Here is a 21,855-nt window from a genome sequence, read left to right as displayed (position 1 = left end):
CTCTGACAAGGGCCGTACCCTTCTGTGGGTCCGGGGCCCCTTTCCAGTCCGCTAGCCCTGCCCTCCTCCCCTCTCCTTCAGGTCTGTGATGGGAGACACTGTTGCTGGTATCTGGGGATTTCACTATTCCTTGCTGGTTCTCTAACTCTGCCTGTGTACAGAGTCCCTTCATTTAAACACTCTTCAAGTTAAGGCTCTTGAGTGTGCCACCTGTTCACCGTCAGACTCTGCATGACAGTTAAGTCCTCTCTGAGAGCGAATCCCATGAGGCATCACAAGGGCAGAGCCACGAAGGCTCAGATGCAGATCTTCTCAGGGCACTCTTCTCACAGCAGATGGGTGTGGGCATGGACCTAAGGGCAAGTCCCTTGCCCCCCCTCACACAGTGTCCAGCTCATTCCATTTCTCTGTGTTCGGATGAGCTGCTGGAGATAGGGTTTATATGTGCAGACCAATGCATCTGCGATTTGGCTGGCAACGCGAGGAGCCACCCTCATCTCTGAGGTCACCTGTAGGGTGAGAAATCATATTTAGGAGCCCGATCCGTATGTGAGGTACCCCGTTAAAGGGGAACCGCTCTGTTCTGGTTGTGTTGTGAGGTGTTTCGCAAATAAAAGGCCACAGAGTCTCATGTAATTAGGTTGATATTTAATTACACGGAACCCAGGTTCTTATACAAGGCAGGAGATGGCAGCCAGCAGCTCCCCATGACCTTTCCAGCCTGGGTGACTGAGGCTGAGGAGATGGGGACACACGGGACACACGGGTGGGGTGGGGACTCTGGCACAGTGTGAGGGCAGCGGCCGCTGGGGATCTGCCCCCGAGGCTGGCCCAGGTCTGCCATCACTCCGTGAGGCAGAACTCTGACTCCTGCGGTCGCATGTTGGGTAACACATACAGAGCCACAGCCGCGATAGCCAAGAACACGATAGGCTTCCACATCCCAAACATGTTCTGTGGGGACCAAAGACAAATGGTGAGTGCCCAGCCTTCTGAACCCTTCCCTAAGCCAGAGGTTTCCCTGCCTACTGGCGCTGGAGAGACATCAGCGGACCTCCTGGTCCGGGTCTCTCTCACTTCCTGGGTGACTGCTGAAGACAATGCAGTCCTAGTCCCGGCAGCACTAGGTATCTGGAACAACGCTATGTGTATCACCTGAGGTGACTCTGTGTATTCAGGCCCCACGGGATGAAGAGAATACCCGTTCGTGTGTGTAGAAGCAAGCTCAGGAGCCAGACTTCAAAGAGCATCCAGATGGTTGCAATGAGAAAGGATCAAGTGCCGTGGCAAGAAAAAGAGGGTAAATTGGGCCCTCTGGGGAAAGCGGAAGTGCCTCCCTGGCTTTATACAGGAGAAATGAACTCGGTCAAAACGGTAAGACTGAGGGGAAATAAAGGGCGCACCGTGGAGTGCAGGCAAACATGAGGTTCAGAGGCAGCCCAGACCTTTTGTGGAGAATGCTGCTGGTTTGAGAAAACTCAAGGAAGCCAGTCACTGGCCCTGGGCGGCAAATGCCAGGGTCCTGAAAACCTCCCCGGTCACCAGTGTGTTGACTGACTTCCTGAGCATGTGCCAGTGCACTGAGGCTTCCAGACTCCACTGACCATAGCAAATCCTGCTGGTTCGTGGGACAACAAAGAAGCATCATTTAGGGAACATGAAATCCTGGACAAGAAAATACATACTTAGGGAAATAGTTTCTATTTTTGTTACTTTTTCTTACTGCATTACTTGAAAGACAGAATTTGGGTTTTGAGTCATAGCTATGGTGTAATAACAGAAGGATGATTTTAGGTAAGAACAGAGTATAGCCCATTGATCCTAAGAAAGCATTTGCTTAGAGAATAATGGATCTAAGAAGAGGATTTTAAGTCAACTATAAAGAGCAAGATCTCTCACGTTTGTAGAAATAGTTACCAAAAAGAACAGAACAAATGAAATGGAAAGCGAAACAATGCTGGAAGCAGATACAGAGAGTAATTTATGTAAGAAAATAACTGGAGGGGTGCGTGGGTGGCTCAGTTGGTTAAGCATCCAACTTCAGCTCAGGTCATGATCTCACAGCTCGTGGGTTCGAGCCCCGCATTGGGTTCTGTGCTGACAGGTCAGAGCCTAGAGCCTGCTTCAGATTCTGTGTCTCCTTCTCTCTCTGCCCTCCCTTGCTTGCTCTCTCCCTCTCTCTCTCAAAAACAAATAAACATTAAAAAAAAATTAAAACAAAAAAAAAGAACTGGAAAGGAAGCTAGGAAAAATATGTACATGCTCAGATGCTTATATACGAATATATACTGCTAAAAACGTCAGTCGAGGGGTGCCCGGGTGGCTCAGTCAGTTAAGTGTCTGACTTCAGCTCAGGTCATGATCTCACAGCCCCACATCGGGCTCTCTGCTGTCAGCACAGAGCCTGATTCAGATGCTCTGTCCCTCTTTCTCTCTGCCCCTGCCCCACTTGCATGCTCTTTCTCTCAAAAATAAATAAAAACATTAAATACATACATACATACAGATGTCAGTCTGATGTTCTTGAAGGAGGACATTTATGGAGCTGGACCCATAAATGTGAACTGGTGCCCTTTATACCAGTCAGAGGCAAGTTCCAGACTGGCTGAGTGGAGGGCTGGTAAGTCACATCAGGCTCTCCTTTCAGCCTGGGTTACTAAGTTGACAGATCAAAGAAATGGTTTTGGACTTTATTGAGACATCTGACAGATTTTCCATGATCTTGGGGAGAATAGGAGGAAATAAAAGTAGGGTGCTTGCACAGTTTGCTGTGTGACCATTCGTTAAGTGACCAAGGAGCTAGATAAAAGAGAGCCTGGAGAAGACAACACTCCGGAGGCTCGGCCCTCACTTTAATGTGTGCGAACATATGGAGGTGGGCTGGTCACCCCTGAGGAGGGTGTAGAGCTGGCAGGGAAATGGGTCATTTGAAACCACAGGGTCAAGATTAAAAAAAGAAAAAACAGGGGCACCTGGGTGGCTGAGTTGGTTAAACATCCGACTCTTGATTTTGGCTCAGGTCATGATCTCAACGTCGTGAGATCGAGGTCTGAGCTGGGCATAGAGCCTGCTTAAGATTCTCTCTCTCCCTCTCCCTCTCCCTCTGCCTCTTTCCTGCTCGTGCATGTGCTCACATGTTCTCTCTCTCTCTCTCTCTCTCTCTCAAAACCAACCAAACAAACAAAACACTTCACAGATTACATCAATGGACTATACCTAATAGGGATGAATAAAAAGTTCTGCCTCAGATCCAAAAAACCAAATGCAGGTAGAGGATGGGGGGAGGATGCTTAGCACATGCAACATGCAAAGGAGCTCTGTAAACAATACATGCAGGAAGTTAACAAGGTTTGATTCTAGTTGTCAAGAGGGCTAATGCGATTGGAAGCTGCGTGAAGACAAGTGTGGGGTCTTCCTAATTACATGGAAGCAACCAAGGAAAACTGCTCAGAATGAGGAGAGATGGTTAAGGGGGAAGCAGGACCGGAATTCTATCTGTTGCTAATATCAGTCTTTAGAATCCACCTCACAGCTCGGTGGCTGTATTACTTGGCCTCTCTATGCCTTAGTTTTATTACATATAAAATAGTAAAAGCTGCCTCATTGGGTTGTTGCAAAGATTAAATGAGTTAATATACATAAGGTAATTAGAACAGTGCCTGGCACAGAGCATGTATTATGTTAAGTGTATGTTCTTTTTCAACTGTCTCTGTGGTGTTTTATCATTTATGAAACACTTTCATAAACATGAACTCAGGTGATTTTCACATTAGGAAGGCAGAGATTTTACTGTCCTTTGCTTTTATTTGAAGAAATTAACATTCTGATTATGGATTTTGCCTACTGGGACTAAGCGGTACGAGGCAGGGACAGACTTGGCCAGGTTCTCTGACCACCTGTCGGCCACGTTCCTACAGTACTACACTCAGCTCCTGGAGGGGGAGCTGCAGAGTGAGGCACAGCCAGGCTCCCCAGAGCACCCTGACCCTGGACTTCCTTCCTCTCACTCTGCTTGGGCCTGGCTGAGGTGGGGAAAGGTTACGGCTGAGTGCTTTGGGTCTCCTCCCCTAGGGACTGAGAAATCTGGATGTGGACAGAGGGAGAACAGGTATAGGGAGAGACCCTGTCACTGAAGGAGTTAATAACTGGAGTGCCTTAAAGACGAGGAAGGAGAAAGGAAAAAGAGGGAAAAATCTGAGGGGAAAAGGAAGGAGGAAAGTGCTACCAACATAAGCTTCAGCTGCCACCCTAACCTGTGCATTAAGCCAGCTCCACTCCGTTTGCAGGGGTGAGAAGGGAAGGGGAGGCGTGGTGGAGGTGGGGGGAGCAGGAGAAAGGAGCCAGAACGGACCAGGAGAGAACAACTGATGGGTTCTGAAGACAGGTGGAACCCTAGGGCTCTACCTTGGGCCCCAAGACCACAGTCTGCCTCCTAAATTTGGTATCCTGTTGACAGACCAGATTACACGGACCACAGCCAAGTGGAAGGTGCCCAGAATATGTCAGCCTTGGTGCCCTGAGAATCCTCGCACCTCATTCTTTTCACCAGTACCACTTTCTCTCCAAAAAGCCTGGCTTGGGAAGCCAATGACAATAGAATCTGGCCCCCAAAATGGATAAAGAGAGAACTAGAACACATTTCCTGGCATTCTTGTTCTGATTTTTCTGAAGACCAGAAGTCCCAAAGCAGAGAACTTCTCAGTAGAAGGCACATAATATGGCGGGGGTTCTGTTCTATTTCCACCATGTTTGAAGGACAAATCGAGGCTGCCCTCCTCCAAATGCCCCTGAGAGGGGGTTTAGGATTAGGGTTGGGGTTGGTCACAGCTCTCCAGAACTCCTCTCTCACTCAATGGGGGAGGCAGCGATTCCTTATTTTGCCGTCCTGGGTGGCGACAGCAGTCGAGAGCTTGGCTCTGGGGCTAAACAAAGACAAAGAGCACCCAGGCCAGCCTTGCAGACAGACATCAGCTCATCAGAAGTGGTCAGGCATTTCTCAAAGTTGGCAACAGTGCTGGGATCATCCAGAGTTTTCCCAGCCAGAAAACAGAAACTCAAGCCATGTCAGCGATATGCATTCCCACTCACCGTGTGTTAGGAAGACGTGCTCAGGGATGCTACGGGCTTTGCAGCAGCCCAAGGAGAAGCCAGGGCGAAAACTCAGCCCTGAGTAATCTGTTGCCAGAGGACTAAAGCAAGAAGCAAGCAAGCGAGAGAAAAAGGAAAGAGGAGAGGCCAGGGCAACCTGCACCCCCCCTCTACCCCTCAGAAGGAGAGGACTCGATACCAGTACCTGCGTTAGGACGACGTCTCGGCCCACCAGCACCAGAGCAAAGCCGATATGACCACCAGGCCTACGAGAGGCAAGGAGAAGATGGGGGGCTCGGGGGCAGGGGATGGCTGCGACATATCAAATGAGAAGGAAGCACGAGGAGAGGCCAGGAGATGAGGGGTGGTATAAAAAGACATAAACATATGAATCCAATGGATAATGAGGATGAGAAAACAAAGGGAAAAGAGAAAGAGATCAAGAGGTTAAACAGGTAGCGAGGGCAGCCGCATCTCCTCTCTGCGCCCGGGCCTGGTTCTTCCCACTGGCGGCCTGCGGAAGATGCAAACCTGAACGGGTTAAGCAGCTGCTTAGGTCTGAATCAGGTGGTGGGTCGTTTCCTGGCTTGTCATACCCCTCTCACATCTTGTCAAGCAGGGGTTATCTGCACTAGACCTTTCTTGCAGGTCAGTAACTCTGGAAAAGTGAAGCTCCGAGGGTAAAGCTGGGCTCTCCAGATGAGGAGGATGCACACTTCTAGGTCATTCAGGGAAGAGCCAGTCTCCTGCCAGGCCACCTGTCCCTTTGTGAGGCCACATGTTCTGGCTGCTCTCCACCGAGTCTCGGTGTTCTGGGCTCTGATCCCTGCGACCCCCTAGGAGTCTAATGCCGTTGCTGTTGTGAGACAAAATGCACTAAACCAGGCTAACAGTGGAGAAGTGCTAGTTCTTTGACTGCAACAATCTTCCAGAGAGAAAGTGAATTTGCAGGTAGTATCACGCATGCCATCAGATCTGCCTGCAAAAGATGCAGGACCTATGAGGCAAAGGGACACCTCCATATGTAGCCAACGAGGAATGTGCTCAACTTCAAAGTACAAGAATCCGTTTTGACGTTTAGAGATGTGGCACCCAAGACAAGGAGATCTAGGAGGTTCTGACCCATCGTGTGGTGGAATACGATGAATTCAAAGAAACAGAACACTGGGGAAGAGGATGCGGCTGCTCCTACTTTTTACATCCTAAGTAATGGTTCTCTGACACAAGGTTAACAGAGAGCTGCACGCTGGGTTGTGAGCCAGTGCTGACAACTGCTGAGCTACCAGAAAATTCCAGGTAGCCTTAGAGCTGACTGGGATGTCCCACCACAAGAGACTTATTTTCTTCCCCTGTGTTTAGAGAGATGGAAAGAGCCTGTAGTGCAAACCAAGGACTTATTCAGGAAGTACTCACTCTTCAAGGAATCAGAGCCCCCAGTTAACCTCAACCAGGGCAGGAATTCAGCTGGTACATTCCTGTACAGATGCACCAGTAGTTACAACACAGAAACACTTTTGTACAATTGGTAAATCACCCAGGAAACTCCCATCCCAACCTCTCAAGATCTAGCAACTAATTTGGTTAGGGCTCTGGCTGCCCTTCCTCAGACTGGTCAACGCCCCTGCCGTACAGACTGAAATATTCTACTTCTGACCACCCCCAGCTCCCCACCTCATGCCCCTGTGATATACGGAGCCCGCAAGCAACACCAGCCTCCCCACATCCCTAACAGCAACAACAGAGGTCAACCTCATAGGGCACCCTGGGGAAGCAGGACAGAGCGACTTGCCCAGGCTGACAAACAGCCTTTAGATCTCACACCATCCGCGTTCTCAGCGCAGCGCTAGATGAAGGGTGAAGAACCCTCCTGATGTAAGGAACAAGCGCTACCACATAGATGAAAGGTCAGACTGCTATGAGCCCACCCTGGTTTCCAAAAAAGGGATCTCTGAGACCCAGGTCCACAGCAGATCAGTCTAAGCCTGTCATCTTCCACGGAGAGACCGTCTCCGCCACTCCCGGCTCATCTCCACTGTCCCTGAGCGCCACGCCTCGGGGCTTGCCGGCTTCTCCTCCTGCAGGAGTCCATCCTCGGGCACCTGAGCCCGACAGCCCACTTCCCACCTGATCCAGTCTTGGACTGCGGTTACCTTTTTGTTTTCAGAAAGCTTGAGGGGGCTGTTTTCCTCTGAAGCTTCAGGGCAAGCGTCGTCACTCTCGTCTTTGTTGTCTTCTTCCTTGCCCCCCTGCTCTTGGGACTCTTCATAAGCCCCCTCTTTATCTTCCGTGGACTTCACCTCTGCAGGGTCTGACGCCTGAGAAGCTACTTCCTCCCAGGACTCCTGCTTCGTTTCCTCTTTGGTTTCCTTCTTTCCCTCCTCCACTTCCTCTTTTGTTAGATCATATAAATCCGTGTGGTTGGCCTTGTAGTAGAGCACCACCTCCAGACTCTGCGGGGTGGAGGCAGGGCAGGACGGGGGCTGCGGTTACCTGTGAAGATGACTCCCTTCACGACAAAGCTGGACTATCTCAAGAGCACCCTGCTTCCCAGCATGTCACGGTGCGTGAGCAGCCCCACGTTCTGGTACCAGGTCCCTCCCTGCGCATAGTGTGGAGGGCAGTCACACCCCGCCTCGGGCCCCACACAGCCGTCTGGCCACTGGCCATTGGCCATCTCAGACAGCTACCACAGCTACATTCTTGAGCTCTGTCCCTCAACTGCTACTTCCTACCCCCGCAGGGCAACTGTGACTATTTTACCCAATCCTCTCTCACTTATTTCCAACTGCTCTGAATAAATTCCTGTCTCTTCATCCATCTGGTCCCTCTCTTGGGCACATAACCCAGGAAGAAAAGGGGCCCCAGAAGATTGGGCTGAGCTCGTTGGAGCAGTCGTCCAACCCAGGGGCGATGGGCCTCGGGGGCTGTGCCTCCAGGTCGAAGTGGTCTGTATTCCACTCCCCTTAAAAAATTGCACCGGAAAAGGGTGAAAGACCCAACTGCTACCAAGAGGGAACTACTCTTAACACGTCAGAGAGACCAGCAGCTTCTCTCCAAATACCTCACCTGGTCGAAACGGTGGTGCAGATGATTTTTCTTCCCAAGGTCTCCCCTGCCTTTCTGCTTATCTGGGCACTAGGGTTATCACTCACCTTCTCGTCCTCACAGGTGTACTCAGAGCCGTCCAGGCTTGGTTTGGTCACCTTTTTATTTTTAACCCCGTTGGCATTTTTGTTCATGTTCTTATTGCCGTTTTTCCCCTTGGTTTCTGTGGCGACAGAGGACCTCTCCTTGAGCTGGCGCAGCTCCTCCTGGCAGCACTGCAGCTGTCCCTCCAGCTGCTCCTGCACGGCCAGAAGCCGCCCCTGCTCGTCCATGCTGGCCTGATACTGCAGCTGCAGCTCCCGCAGCTTGGCCTGCAGCTCTTTGATCTGTTGGTGGTGGAGCGCCAGTCACCCCCAGCACCACCCCCTCGGCCAGCCTGTTATCTTCACAGGTAACCTCGGCCCCCATCCTGCCCCGACATTCCCCTGCTGAGGCCCTCGGGGAAGTAGGCGAGAGAGGGAATAGCAACCTGCGGAAGGCGAGCCTCTAAAGCGGTTCCGTAAACAGTTTCTCTCTAACCTGAGGCCCCTGCTGATTTACCTCTGACATCTTCAAAAAAGGAGGATTTAAATTATGTTTTTACTGTGACCTCTCTGGGGAATAGCTAGAGGGCTACCCCTTCTGAACCCCACGACTTTATTACAGACACCTGCTTCACCCAAGCAAGTTCTCGAATAGGTACAACTGCCTAAGACACCGTGTTCTTGTCCACTCCAGAGAGTGTACCTGGGCTCCAGTGCCTCGCCCTGGAAACAGAGGCACGTTCTAATCCTGCTCCCTAACCTCTGGTTTCGTCTTTCCCGACTTCTGGCATCACAGGCTCCTTGGTAGGTAGCGATACTAAGCAACCTAGGCCCACATGCTGATTGCTCTCTAGACTCTCCCACGCATATACAGTGAGCCCTGCTGGACTGTGGACTGCTCTAGGGAAGAAATGATGCCTTCTGTCCCATTCCTCATGGATGCAGGGCACCTTTCTTGGCATTGTAAGAGATCCAAGAGGAGGCAAGGCTCTGCCCTTGAGGTGCTCACAGTCTAGTTGAAGACACAAGACCAATACACCCAAAAATAACACAAGGTGAAAAAAAATACAACTCTATAGAAGTGCTCTGGGACACGGCAAAGGAGAAGAGTGGTAAAAGGAAAAAGAGAAAAGTTATTCTGAGAGTCCTGGTGAGTCAGTCTCAGGACAGTGAGCACCTGAGGAATGTCCGCCAGTGACGCAGCAGACTGCCCAGCCTCCTGGGATTCAGTCCCTGCTCCGTTCCTGGGAGCAAGAGCAAGCAGTGAGCTCCTGGCCCTCTTTCCTCAGCCTCTCCAAAATGGCCAGGACCTAGGACCTCCTCTGGCTCTAGGGGCTCCTAGAAGAAACCTTGCCTCCCAGACAGCCGTTACCTCGTTCCTGTCATTTGAGGAGGCAACAGGCTTCTCGCGGCTTTCCAGGCACTCCTTGAATTCCTTTTCACAGGCATCCAGCTCTTCCTTCAGCTCCTTCTGCCGTTCCAGCAGCTTTTTCATTCGCTCTTGCAGCTGGTCGTGTTCCTCCTGGCTGAGCTGGTACATGGCCTGCACTCCCTGCAGCTTGATCAACACCTTGGCCACCATGTCCTCACAGCGCTGCGGAGGGTGGGGGAGTGACGTCTGCACCCTGAGAAGCACCTGCCCTCCGCCCGCTCTCTTTGCTAGGCCTTTTCGTGGGTACAGAATAATGGCCACAAGGATCTGAAACTGCCCTGGGGCGAATTCTGTACTTCTTCCCACGAAGCAGCAGCACTGTGATGGCAGCATCTCCATATCAGACACATGGAGCGCCTCATTCATTTCCGGTGAGTTACCCAGCTCACCTCCGACCCCGCTGCCCACCTCACTTCTTGCACCTTTCCCTGATGGACTTCTCTCTGAATAGGACCAGAGCCTCCTGTCCCTGTCAGACCTCTCATCTGGCTACTTTTACCTCTACATCTTCAGGCTCAGCAGGTTCATCCTCAATGCTGCTGACGTAACTCTTGTAACAGGTGTCAGAGCTACTGCTGCTACCGTAACTCTTCTTATAGGTGACGCTGCTGCTGCTGCTGCTGCTCCTGCTGCTGCTGCTGTAATTCCTATCACAGGTCTTGTGGGTACTGGTGCTGCTGTCGTAGCTCTTGAGAAAGCTCTCATCACTGGCCTGGGTGCTACCGTAACTCTTGTGATAGCTCTCGCTGTCATCAACGCTGCTACCGTAGCTCTTACGATCGTACTCGGTGCTGGCGGCCATGCCGCCGTAGGTCTTCTGGTAGGACTCAAGGCTCCTGTTTACGGAAGGGGACTGGACTCGGAGCAGCTGCATCTCTTCCAGGCAGAGCTGCAAGTCGGCCTGCAGCCTCTTCCGCTCCTCGAGGAGCCTGCCCTGCTCCTGCTGCAGTAGCTCCTGCTCGGTCTGAGTGCTCTCGTACAGCCCCTGCAGAGCCTGTATCTGGGCGATGATCATCTTGGACTGCCAGGAGTGGGCGGGGGGAGACATTATCATTACTCTAGACACTGCCACGCTTCTAGCTGCGCCCCTCCTGGGGCAGACATCTGACAGCACGCTTCAGAGGCCTGCACACCCACACTCCAGTCACCACAGCCTAGGTCTTCAACGGCCCCCAGCTACTGGCATGTGTCGGTTTCTTGCTCGCTGGGGGGAAATCCCCCCAGGGCGGCTACTCTGTGATTTCTGGGCTCCTGTTTCTGCTGGTTTCTAAACTCTGGTTTAGAAACTCTCCTGGCAGCAGGGCTGAGTGGGTAGCAGGAACACTCTGGCTCCCTACCCTACCCTCTTCTCAGTCGGGGCAGTCTGGCTGATCTTGGGGCTCAGTCCCCTCCCCGCCCCCAAGTCTAAAATCAGCCCCGGCCTTGAATTGAGCCTACAAAGAATTCCTCCCTCAGCAGATGGGGACCTGGAATTAAGGTCTCACTACAAGGCCCTGTACCTCCTGCCCCAATTCTGAATCTGGCCTCTGGGCATGTTTCCCAGGCCCTCTGGGCCTGGCTTCTTGGCTGCTGATGCCCAGGATGAGATCTGATCAGTTAAGGAAATATTTTATACCTGGTTCCTGGTGTCTGTGTTACCCAGGCTGAAATCTGATGCCCCTTGAATCTGACCAAATCTCAGCTTGGACTTCTGCAATTCCCTTGTTTTCCCTATCCAGGCTAATATTTGAATGAACAGATCTAGCCTAGATTGAAACTGTCCCCCTGCTCTTCCTTGCCCACCCTGAGACCTCAGACCAAATGCATCCCATAATCCTGAACAGACTTATGTGGAACTCTCCACCAGCATGACCTCAGAGGCGTGACCCCTTCCTGGTGCTTGAGATGCATGGATTCTTTGGTCCAACCCCCTTGACGTGGCTCTTATTGCTACCAAAGTTTTCATGAAGACAGTGTGGTCAGTAGCAAGAATGCCACATGCTAGGAATTCTTCCCTCGGGAATGAATGGCCCCAGATCTGTCTCATGCAGAATACCAACATAGGTTTTGGTCACTGAAAAGTGCACTGGTCAATTATCAGCCGGCTTCTAAAAAAAGGATGACATGCTTAGAGTCAGTCTCAAAGAATCCAGACAAATACTAAGCTGATATTATAAATCTGGAAAATGGTATGTTGGAGGGGCCGCATCAAATTATCAGACGCTTAGATTCCCAGGTCACCTGGTTCTCAGTGTTGACAGCGCTTCGATTAGGCACGTATCTGATTGAGGTCCTCAGGCCGTAGCTAAAGCCACATCTTAATGAGCCCGTGGGTGGTCATGGCTGAAGAAGGACAGGGCCTCAGTCTCATTCTTACTTCTGGCCAGACAGGCCTTCCTAACTCTGACCCTTCCACGGAACCCTCTTCCCTACCATGCTATCGTCCCCAGAACTGTCCCCCTGCCTCTTGTTCTGGTTACCTTGTTAGGACCACACTTGGAGGACTTAGACAATTTGGAATCATCGGGATTCTTGAAGACTTCCTGGAAACGAGCCTCTTTGAAAAGATGTAGCTCTTCGTGCAGGTCTGACTGTTCTCTGAGCACACATTCTTGATTCCGTACCAGTTTCTTCTGCTCTTCCTGCATGCCTTGGTAGAGCAGCTGCAGTTCGCACAGGTCTTGTAACTTTGTAAGCAGCTCCTGACTCTGTGAGGTGGAGTGGGAAGGAAGCGGGCAGGAACGGTGGGGGCCACATGGGAAGACCCATGCCTCCTTCCTGCCGGGGACCCCTCCCTTGGGAGTCTCTGAGTGGTCTCTTAACGGCCGTCTGGGACGGGGTCAGGGTGGGGGAGTGGTTTTTCTATGGAGACCTGCTGCCCACTAGTCACGATCTCCCAAGTCTGCAGGTATTCTGCAGTTTACAGAGCGCACTCGGAGTAAGTTTTCTCCAGATGGACTAAAACTCTAAATAGAAAGCTGGACAGGTTTCAGGGTACAACGCGTATTTTAAGCTTTAAAACCCTAATCGGCTAGAGTGAACTTTCTGGCTCGAAGAGATCGGTGACCAAGTAAGGAGTGGCTGATTCCGAAAAGGTTCAGTCCCCACCCTGTTCTTTTTCCCAAGTACAGTCGCACCTGGGAAGCTTCTCAAAGCAGCCTCTCCAGAGTCCGCAGCCGTCCCCTGGCTGGGGTTACCTTACGGAAGAGACCAGCTCTGGGGAACGGGAGCGGGAGCCTGTGCAGCTCTTCTTGCAGCCGGCCCTGCTCCTCCTGCATCCTCCTCTGATCCTCCAGGAGCTCGCACTGCTCCATCTGCAGCTGCCCCAACTCCTTCTGGCTGGCCTTGTACTGTTCCTGCAATTCTGTCAGTCTGGACAGCACTGTGTCACACTGTGGGCGGGGCGGGTGCGGACGGCGGTCACTCGGACGTATTTCTCGGCACTGTGCCTAGCAGAGCCCTTCCGTGCTCTCCTGCCTCTTGTGGCTCGCCAGGGGCTCCCTCCCCATGCGGTCCCCGTGGACTGACCGTCCCAAGCCACGTGGCACCCATACGGGTTTCGACACCGAACGGGAAGCCCCAGCGGGCCGCTCAGAAGCGTTTGGCTGTGCTGTAAATTCTGTATCCCGGTCCCCGAGAGCCCTGTGAGGGGAGGGTTATCGCCACCCCTCCCTTCCCATTTCCCCACCTTCCTCTCCTTTGGCCCTTCCCTTCGGTGCACACTGTTCTCCCGCCCTGCTGGGAGTTCTAGTTCCCGTCACTGTCACTATCCCCGGTTGGTTTTATACCTAATTATACTTCTTACCAATAAAAACTTCACCCTATCTGTCCCCATTCTGTTTTCATAATCAGCTTTTTAAATCTTTAGAAAAATACGAGCAACTGCTGAATTTGGGTTCAGAAGACTAAATTATCCCAAGATTCCAAAAACCCAAACCTTCTAATACCACACTCATCTCATTGCTGTTTCAGGACAAGGGGAAAAGCTGCCTCTGTGTCAGCGTGCTCCTCCCTCCCCACAGTCTCTTCTACTAGGAGAGGAGGGGATGAGCAAGTCGTGGACAAGCTGGGCCTCTAGACTGAGTAGGAATGGAAGAAGGAAATGCGAGCCTGGGCGCAGAAAGGCAGGCAGACTGTTGGAGTGGCCCACATAGCCTCCCCATTCTGTGTCTTCTGAGGTCTTTCTCTGGGGACACAGCCTGCTGCTGGCAGAGGAAAGAGCCACCGAGTCATCTGGCACAAGGTGACCTGCTCCACCATCTCTGGAGAATCTTGTGCCTTTTCTCCATCACGTTTTAACACCTTCCATTTCCTATCAGTGATCAGGAGGTGAAAGTGCTCAACACAGGGTAACTGAGAATGACCCGTATTTTACACACTATGGAAAAAGAAAAAATGAGTAAAGAAGGCCTTATTTATCACTACCGTGATTTATTACTAAAGGAGGTGAGAAAAGAGCAGTATTCTGTTCAATTTAAAGAGAGTAAAACTCAAGCTTAGAGAACTTCACTATTCTGAAGTCACAGCATAAACCCTGGGAGAACCTAGGTCCTTCTAACACCCAATCAGCACTCGGGGCACAAGACTGTGTCATCTGACAAGAACATCTGCCCTCTGCCTGAGAAAACTGGACCTTCCCTTTCTAGGTCCGGTGACAAAAGTTGTGTGTAGGGGCTTTTGTGTATGTTCTTCTCCACAAATTATAAGATAATATACCACTACAGTTTGAAGAACAAGGTATAAATGTCTACACACATGGAATCAAGTGCAAAACCTTCAGGTGTTCAGACCGGATCCAGCTATACTGCTCCTACTAAGCTGTGGCTTGGACTCAAAGTCAAGATCAAGGCAAACTGTTTAAAAGTTACCAGCACGAGACTCTGCCTCTGTTTCCTGCCTTGCATGCTCAGCTGTGACTGGACCGGGAGCTCAGCAAGCCCCTTGGTTGGATGACTTCACTTTTGCTCTTACACCTCCTTTCTCCAGAGGAAGTACCCAGGAGAGCTCACCTCTCTTGATCACAATTACCTTATTAGCACATTTCCCCTTGTCCTCTGGGATGGGCTTGGTGGTCTTGAGCTCCTTCAGCTCCTGCTGGCAGAGCAGGAGGTCCTGCTCGAGCTGATCATACATGTGCTTCTGCCGCTCCAGCTCCTCCTTGCTGGACTGGTACAGCCGCTTCATCTCCTGAAGCTGGGTGTGCATCTCTGCGTTCTGGGGTAGGGGAGGCAGGCCCCGCCATCATCCCAGAAGCCCCTGCAGCTGCACTCTCTCCTCTCAGACAGGGACGAAGGGATCCTACCCGGTCCCTTCCAGTCCCAATTTCATCCCAATGGGTGCTACCCAAGATGGACCAGACCCTAATGGGCTCCACACAGAGACCTTCTAGGGCTTCCTTTTGGGGGAGGTGGGGAAAGAAAGAGGGCTTCCTTTTTATAGGCTGATTTTCTGATTTAAAAACAAAGGAAGCTGGGGCACCTGGCTGGCTTAGTCGGTTAAACGTCCGACCCTTGATTTAGGCTCAGGTCATGATCTCACAGGTCTCTCATCTCTCCCTCGCTCTCTGCCCCTCCCCCAGTCGCACTCTCTCTCTCTCTCTCTCTCTCTCAAAATAAATAAACTTTAAAAGAAAAAAAAAAAAAGGAAGCTGAAAGCACCATGACCTTCTGAGATCACCTTTCTACTAAGCACCTCTTTACCCGCCTCCCCAACCCCGCCAATGGCTGTACCACAGAACTCCTACCATGCCCCCTCCTCCTCGGTAGTATCGCTCTCACAGAAGACTCCACCTGGCTACATTCTCCCTCACCTGGAGTTTCTTTTACCTTCTCACTGCTCTCCTGGAAGGAGGCCACGACGTCCTTGAGGCGCTGCACCTCCGCCTCATGGTACCGCAGGTCCCCACACAGTTGTCGCTGCACGTCCAGCAGCTTATCCTTCTCGCACGTGATGTGCTGGTACTGGAGCTGCAGCTTCTGTAGCCGGCACATTAACTCCTGCGGGGGAGGGGGCTTTGGGCAGTACCTCTGGGATCCTCAACCCGCTCGTTCTGCCCGAGTCCCTCTCAGTGCGGACGGTCTAAGCCCCGACTTGTCCCCGCCCCCTGCTGTCCTCTCATCTAGCGCAGTACTCGAGGGCGGCCGCAGGGTCACTGGCGCCGCACAGGTGGCAGCGGCACTTACCGTGACTCTCTGCTCTGGTCCACCTGCCCCGAAACCTCTTAGCACCTAAGTCGCCCCTCACCTCCTTTTGTTGTTACCTTCTCACTCGGGCTTTCTACGGCTGTGGATTTCATGACTTTGAGCTGCCGGAGCTCAGTCTGAAGCTGTAGCTGTGCCTTCAAGAGCTCGTTCTGCTCGTCCTGGCTCGCATCATACTTTTGCTGAAGGGCACAGAGTCTGGTCTTCAGCTCCTCGTTCTGTGGTGGGAGGATGTGGGTAGCACAGTTACTCTCAAGAAACAGCAGACCCCTCTACGGACCAGTTTGGTTCCCTTCCAGACGCAGACACCTTGACGAGCTCCCACGGGTCTATGGCTTGATTTCTTCTCTGAGGCAGACACTCAGCGATGACTGCCATTTCTAGAATGCGATGCCAATGCTACGTGACTTCTCCAACCGGTCTCCAGCAGACCGTACCCTTGATCGCAGGGCAAGAGGCAGCAGAGCACAGCCGTGCTCTGCGTTCATCCTTCCCTGATGCGGCAACTCCACGTAGGCCCTCCTGCCCTCCCCAAATGCCCTTCCCCCAGCCGTGTTTACCTGGGCGGCATTGTGGGAAGTCTGAAACCGAAGCACCTCGTTCTGTGCACACTTGAGCTCCCTCTGCAGCCGCTTCTGCTCCTCCTCACTGGTCCGGCGATGATGCTGTAGTTCTTGCAACTCACAACACAATTCCTTACACTGTGCAGGACATGGAACGGAAGGGCTGATTGAGTATAGGTTCCACAGGCACTTTAAGAAGAGGCTTAGAAGAATATGGCATTCTTTTCACTGAAATATTTACATCAGGCAGGCCAGCGAGACGCCAGAGCGCCACCGCCTGCCATAGCACATGCCTCCTTTGTCAGCCCTATGCCTAAGGAGAGGTCTCTGCCACAGGCCAGGAGAGGGTAAAAGAGGCAGGAAGGCGCCTGTCCCCCTACCTTGTTCTGCATGTCATGCATCTGCTCTTCAGCTCCCAGAAGCTGTTGTCGCAACAACTGGGTTTCAGAGTCAGGTTCTAGAAAATCCATTTCTGAAGTCTGAGACTCTGCTGACATCGTATTCTTTACCATTTGGGACTCCAGCCACTTTTCCGTTGCTCTTCGTGTCCTGTAATCCAGAACCCCAGAGCCATGTTTGGGAAAGTGTTCTGTCTGGCATCACCTGCCGGATGTGCTCGGTCCTGATGTCTTTATTTTAGGCAAAAGATGGTAAGAGCCTTCTCTTGTGATTTATCTCCCAAATGAACGTGCTGAGCAGGTGAAGTAAAAGTCCTAGCACCTCAATCAAGGCATGTTTGGCTCTGGGAGACCTAAGAGTTCTAGTCCAGTTGGGCTCAAGGCCGGGCCTTGTGTCAGGCCAGCTCCAATCTGGAGGCCCTACACCATTAGACGCAGACCACAAAGGAATCATTTCTGATCTACTCCAGGGAGAGCAAACCAGACCCCAATTCCCAGAATGAAAGAAAACTCAATTTTAGGACTTGAGTGCTGAGACAGTTGGATCCCCATGCCTGCTTCTAGGCAGCATCCATACCCTTTGGATACCAGGGAAAGGACCAGCTCTCTAGGGACATTCATTAGCCTGGCATCTGCCTTCACCAACTCTATGCAGGCAAAAGCCCAAAGCAGGGTCCTACGGAGGCCCAGCAGCCTGCTGGCTGTACCTCTCACTCTCCAGATCAGCGAGCTGCCCCGCGAGGCTGCTGTTGCTCTCCTGCAGGGCCCGGTACTCCTCGTTCAGGAAGCGGTAGCGTTCCCGCAGTTGCTGCAACTCTTCTGCAGAAGACAAATGGAGAGATGTGAGATCCTAGGGGGAAAGCGCAGATGATCAGCCCCCAATTTTCCTGCCTCGAAATCTGACAGCTTTTCTTTTTCTAAAGACAGAAGAGACACCACATGCAGCGGCTTAGAAGACAGGGCCCTGAAAATTCCACATTGCTTTGTGTCTTTGTCCTCTTGCAGGTAGCTGCCCTTCTTTGCACCTTCCCAGATCTGCCCTGTGTGCCCATCTTCAAAACCCCAACCAAGGTAGTCTTGACATTTCAGGAGCTCATGAAGGTTTTAATTGAATTTCTGGATCACTGTATTTCAAGTTTCCATCAAACTGTTTATGATTACCTTCCTATTACTTTTAGTACAAAAGCTGAGGGATGTGAACTGCCAGATGTCACACTGCCAGTCCTGGCCTTTCAGAGACAGCCCAGGCATCTTGAACATTCTTTTACTTACTTCACCACCACACTAAATACACTGGACCACATGCAATCAAGAATTCTTTCTAATGATCTTTTATCTGCTGACAGAAGAGCCCATCCCAACCAGACCCACATATCTTCCTCAATCATCAGCAGAGATCTGGTTGAAATGTCGCAGAACATGTCCCTAAGTACCAGGAACCAATACTTTTTAAAGTTACAATTATACAAACACCTCTGTTTTGTTTTTTCCTGATTTAAGAATTATTTCTCTTATGGGGCACCTGGGTGGCTTAGTTGGTTGAGTATCCAGCTTTTGGTTTTGGCCCAGGTTATGATCTCATGGTTCGTGAGTTCGAGCCCTGCATCAGGTTCTGCACCGACAGTGTGAAGCCTGCTTGGGATTCTCTCTCTGACCCTCCCATGCTCGCTCTCTCTCTTTCTCTCAAAATAAACTTAAAAAAAATTTCTTTCGGGGGTACGCCTGGGTGCCTCAGTCGGTTAGCATCTGACTTCGGCTCAGGTCATGATCTCATGGTTTGTGAGTTCAAGTCCCGCATTGGGCTCTGTGCTGACAGCTCAACGCTTGGAGTCTGCTTTGGATTTTGTGTCTCCCTCTCTCTCTGCCCCTTCCCCACTCACACTCGGACTCTCTCTCTTTCTCTCTCTCTCTCTCAAAAAAAGACATTTAAAAAAAGTTAAATTTTTTTTAATTCAAAAAATTAAAAAAAAAAAATTACTTCTCTTAGAATACCAACTCCCCCGATATTTAAAGAATATTAACTTGCTCTATTAGAACACAGGCCTATCTTACCTATGTAAGATTCAACACCTTGAAATTCACTTCTAATGTCCCCTCTTTGTTTCAATCAAAACTCCTTAGAATACTGCAGATTACCACAGAAGGAAGGAAACTAATCTTTAATACAAGGCAACCACGTGCTAAGCATTAGACTTGATGGTTTCAGCCTCAGATTCAGTTACTGTATGAGTACTTCAACATACATGGCATTTCATTTAATCCCAAAAATAGCACTATAAGGTTTTCTTTCCCTTTTTTTAAAGTTTTTTTTTGAGAGTGTGCACGTGCGCATGAACACACACACACACACACACACACACACACACACACACACACACACACGTGGGGGAGGGGCAGCAAGAGGGAGAGAGAGAATCCCAGGCAGGCTCTACACTGTGCAGAGCCCAATGCGGGGCTTGAACTCACAAACTATGAGATCACGACCTCAGCCGAAGTTGGATGCCTAACCAACTGAGCCGCCCAGGCACCCCTAAATAAACTTTTAACTTTACAATAGCTTTAGATTTACAGAAAAATTGCAAAGATAGTGCGAAATTCCCTGGGAGAGTTCTCACCTCATTTCCCCTAACGTTAACATCTTACCACAGTACATGTGTCACAACTAAGGCATCAACAGATTTCTCTCCATTTGTTCTAAGGTCCTTTCCCTGTGCCAGGATCCCCTATGGCTGTAAAGTTTTATTAGCCAACATTTTTATAGACACAGAAACTAGGGTTCAGAGAGGTAATAACCAAGCCAAGTTCATGTCGCTAATTAGCAGAACTGAGACTCTGAATTCAGCTCTGTTTAACTTTGACCCAAGCTTTCCCACTGTGCTGGCCGCCCTCTCCTGGCACCACCAGTCCAAAGGCTCTTCTGAGAAGCTTGTTACAGCTGGGAAAACTTGCAGTTCTTTGATTCCTTGCTGATTGCCTCTGCTTGACCTGGCCTAATACAGGGCCTCCCATTATACCCAGATCATAAATCTAGCCTCAGAATAAAGGCAAACTCTCTGATGTCATGAATCCTAGCAACTAGCTGGGAGACTCATTGTCTGAAAGCAGAGCTCTAAGCTTTTTAGTACCTCATGTATTACTGGAAATAACCTCTTTTCCTCTCCAGCTGTCTTGTGCTCTGATTTGTTGTCCCCTAAAGCTTCTACATTGGACAGGGCTAAAGGAGCCTAAAATTAGCAACCTAGGACCTGGGAGCAGGACTGGAGGCCCCCCATAAAGCAGTCCAGGCAATCGTCATGATGCCAGAGCAGCAAGAAGTTTCCCAAGATGACAGGCCCCTCATCCTCCCATCCTGGAACTGGAAACTTTCTCAGAAAGGGCCTTCCCACAGTCAAATCAACAAACGTCCAATGTCTCTCTGAAGAAGAATTCTCAGGGTACATCTCCATAGTGCTATTTCTTATACCACCACTGACTGGTTGTGTGACATCTGGGTAAGTTTTTCTCCCTTATAGTTCTCCCTTTCTCCCTTAAATTCAACCTGGAGGTTTTTTCTAGAGGTTCCCAATTCATGGTCTAAGACTACCTTCCACCATCTTCTTGCATATAACTCTCTCTGCTTGACTTTACTGACAGACCAGGAAGAGGGTTTGGCCTCTCATACCTTGCATCTCAGAGAAATCTGAGACACTTAAACTATTGGATGGTTCAGAGCTCTTCATTTCCATTTCTGCACGGAGGGAGGTGATCTCCATTTCATACTCTCCCCGAATGCGCTCCATGTCATCGAGTTCATTCTGCATCCGGCAGAGATCCTCCTGCAGGGATGCTATGTCACTCTCGTGTTCAGTCGCGGAATCCTCTGCTGCTTGCCGCAGATTCCGGATCTCAGCCTGGGCTATGTGCAACTCCTGTTCTATTTCCTTAAGTTCACTTTCTTTCTCACGCTCTAACAGGGAAATCTCCTCTCGTAGAGACCGCAGCTCACCTGCAAAGTCCAAAGGTTGGGACGGTCAAGAGGATAAGTAAACTCATCTATCGTGTTCTAGAGGCAGAAAGCTAAAGGCAGACTTATTTATTATCTGGAAACTACTTTCAACCTACTCTCTAGCACATTAGAGAAGTATAGCTTCATCTGATATGGAATAGAGGGAATACCTAAGAAGAGTGAATGTGGTAAGTAAGGTGCAGTAGAAAGGGAGATTTTGAGGCCTGGCACCAAAGCAACACCTTAGGCTACTGCAAACAAAAAGTATTAGGTGCGTCTACATTGAAGACCAAAACTAATTGACAGTATGTTACTGATGCACCTCGTCTTTCCAAAAATTCCCTGTCTAAAAAAATTTACACAGACTATTCTCATCTATTCAGTCTGGAACCTTAGACATTACAGAGCCTCCGAGCTCGCATGAACTGCCTGTGGGAAGTACTGGCCCCCAAATAATGTACAGAGTTCACAGCTGAAATTAAAATGCAGGCTCATCACATGATAACCAAATATGGCTATGACCTTCACTTCCCACTACATGTTAGGGTTCAAATTTCCCTTAGGTTCCCCTCTGGGGTCTGGTCCTAAAACAAACAAACAAACAAACAAAAAAACGCTTTCTCAGATCCACTGGAGAATGGAGAAAGGTCGCCCTCAGCCACGAAAGCGCTCGCAATTTGGAGCATAAAGGGGCAGGGCCTGCCCACCGTGAGGGCCAGGGTTTGCAGGCCCGAGGGGGAGGAGCTTATCCAAAAGCTGGGCGGGGCGGACCCTGGCTGGGAGTTGGAAGGGCCACACCCGGTTTCCAGAGAGGCAGCGCCCGTTGCCAGGGGGCGTGGGACCTTCGGGGCGAAGCCGAGAGCCTGGGAACTGGGCTGCGGGGCAAAAAAGTGGGTTCCTACTCACTGGTTATGGCCTCCATCTTGTCGGCTCCCCCGCAAGAGGTCTCTCTGGGGGGCCTCCCGCCGCCGGCCGGTCCCGGCCCCCGCGGGGCTGTGGAGGCCGGAACGGCCTCTCAATACCAGCTACCTCTGAGGCCGCGCGCGCCCCCTCTTGGCGGAAACGGGCAGCGCGCGTGCGCA

At 50.9% G+C, this 21,855-nt stretch overlaps 1 protein-coding gene across 1 annotated transcript; it reads right to left on the bottom strand.

Moving 5' to 3' along the window:
• Positions 1-633: 633 nt before the first annotated feature.
• On the bottom strand, positions 634-21,824 carry LOC122211000 (coiled-coil domain-containing protein 136-like). Its single transcript, XM_042924058.1, has 15 exons — positions 21,680-21,824; positions 20,450-20,773; positions 17,496-17,607; positions 16,771-16,939; positions 16,388-16,528; positions 15,887-16,045; positions 15,453-15,623; positions 14,656-14,841; positions 12,825-13,019; positions 12,108-12,335; positions 10,148-10,669; positions 9,589-9,810; positions 8,241-8,519; positions 7,239-7,538; positions 634-954 (listed from the first exon to the last, which is right to left on the bottom strand). The coding sequence occupies exons 1-15, from the start codon at positions 21,693-21,695 to the stop codon at positions 844-846; spliced, it is 3,135 nt and encodes a 1,044-aa protein (XP_042779992.1). The 5' UTR covers positions 21,696-21,824; the 3' UTR covers positions 634-843.
• Positions 21,825-21,855: the final 31 nt, after the last annotated feature.

Source organism: Panthera leo, chromosome A2, assembly GCF_018350215.1.
Source record: "Panthera leo isolate Ple1 chromosome A2, P.leo_Ple1_pat1.1, whole genome shotgun sequence".
In the NCBI taxonomy this organism is placed as follows: Eukaryota; Metazoa; Chordata; class Mammalia; order Carnivora; family Felidae; genus Panthera; species Panthera leo.
This window is presented reverse-complemented; position numbering and strand designations above follow the sequence as displayed.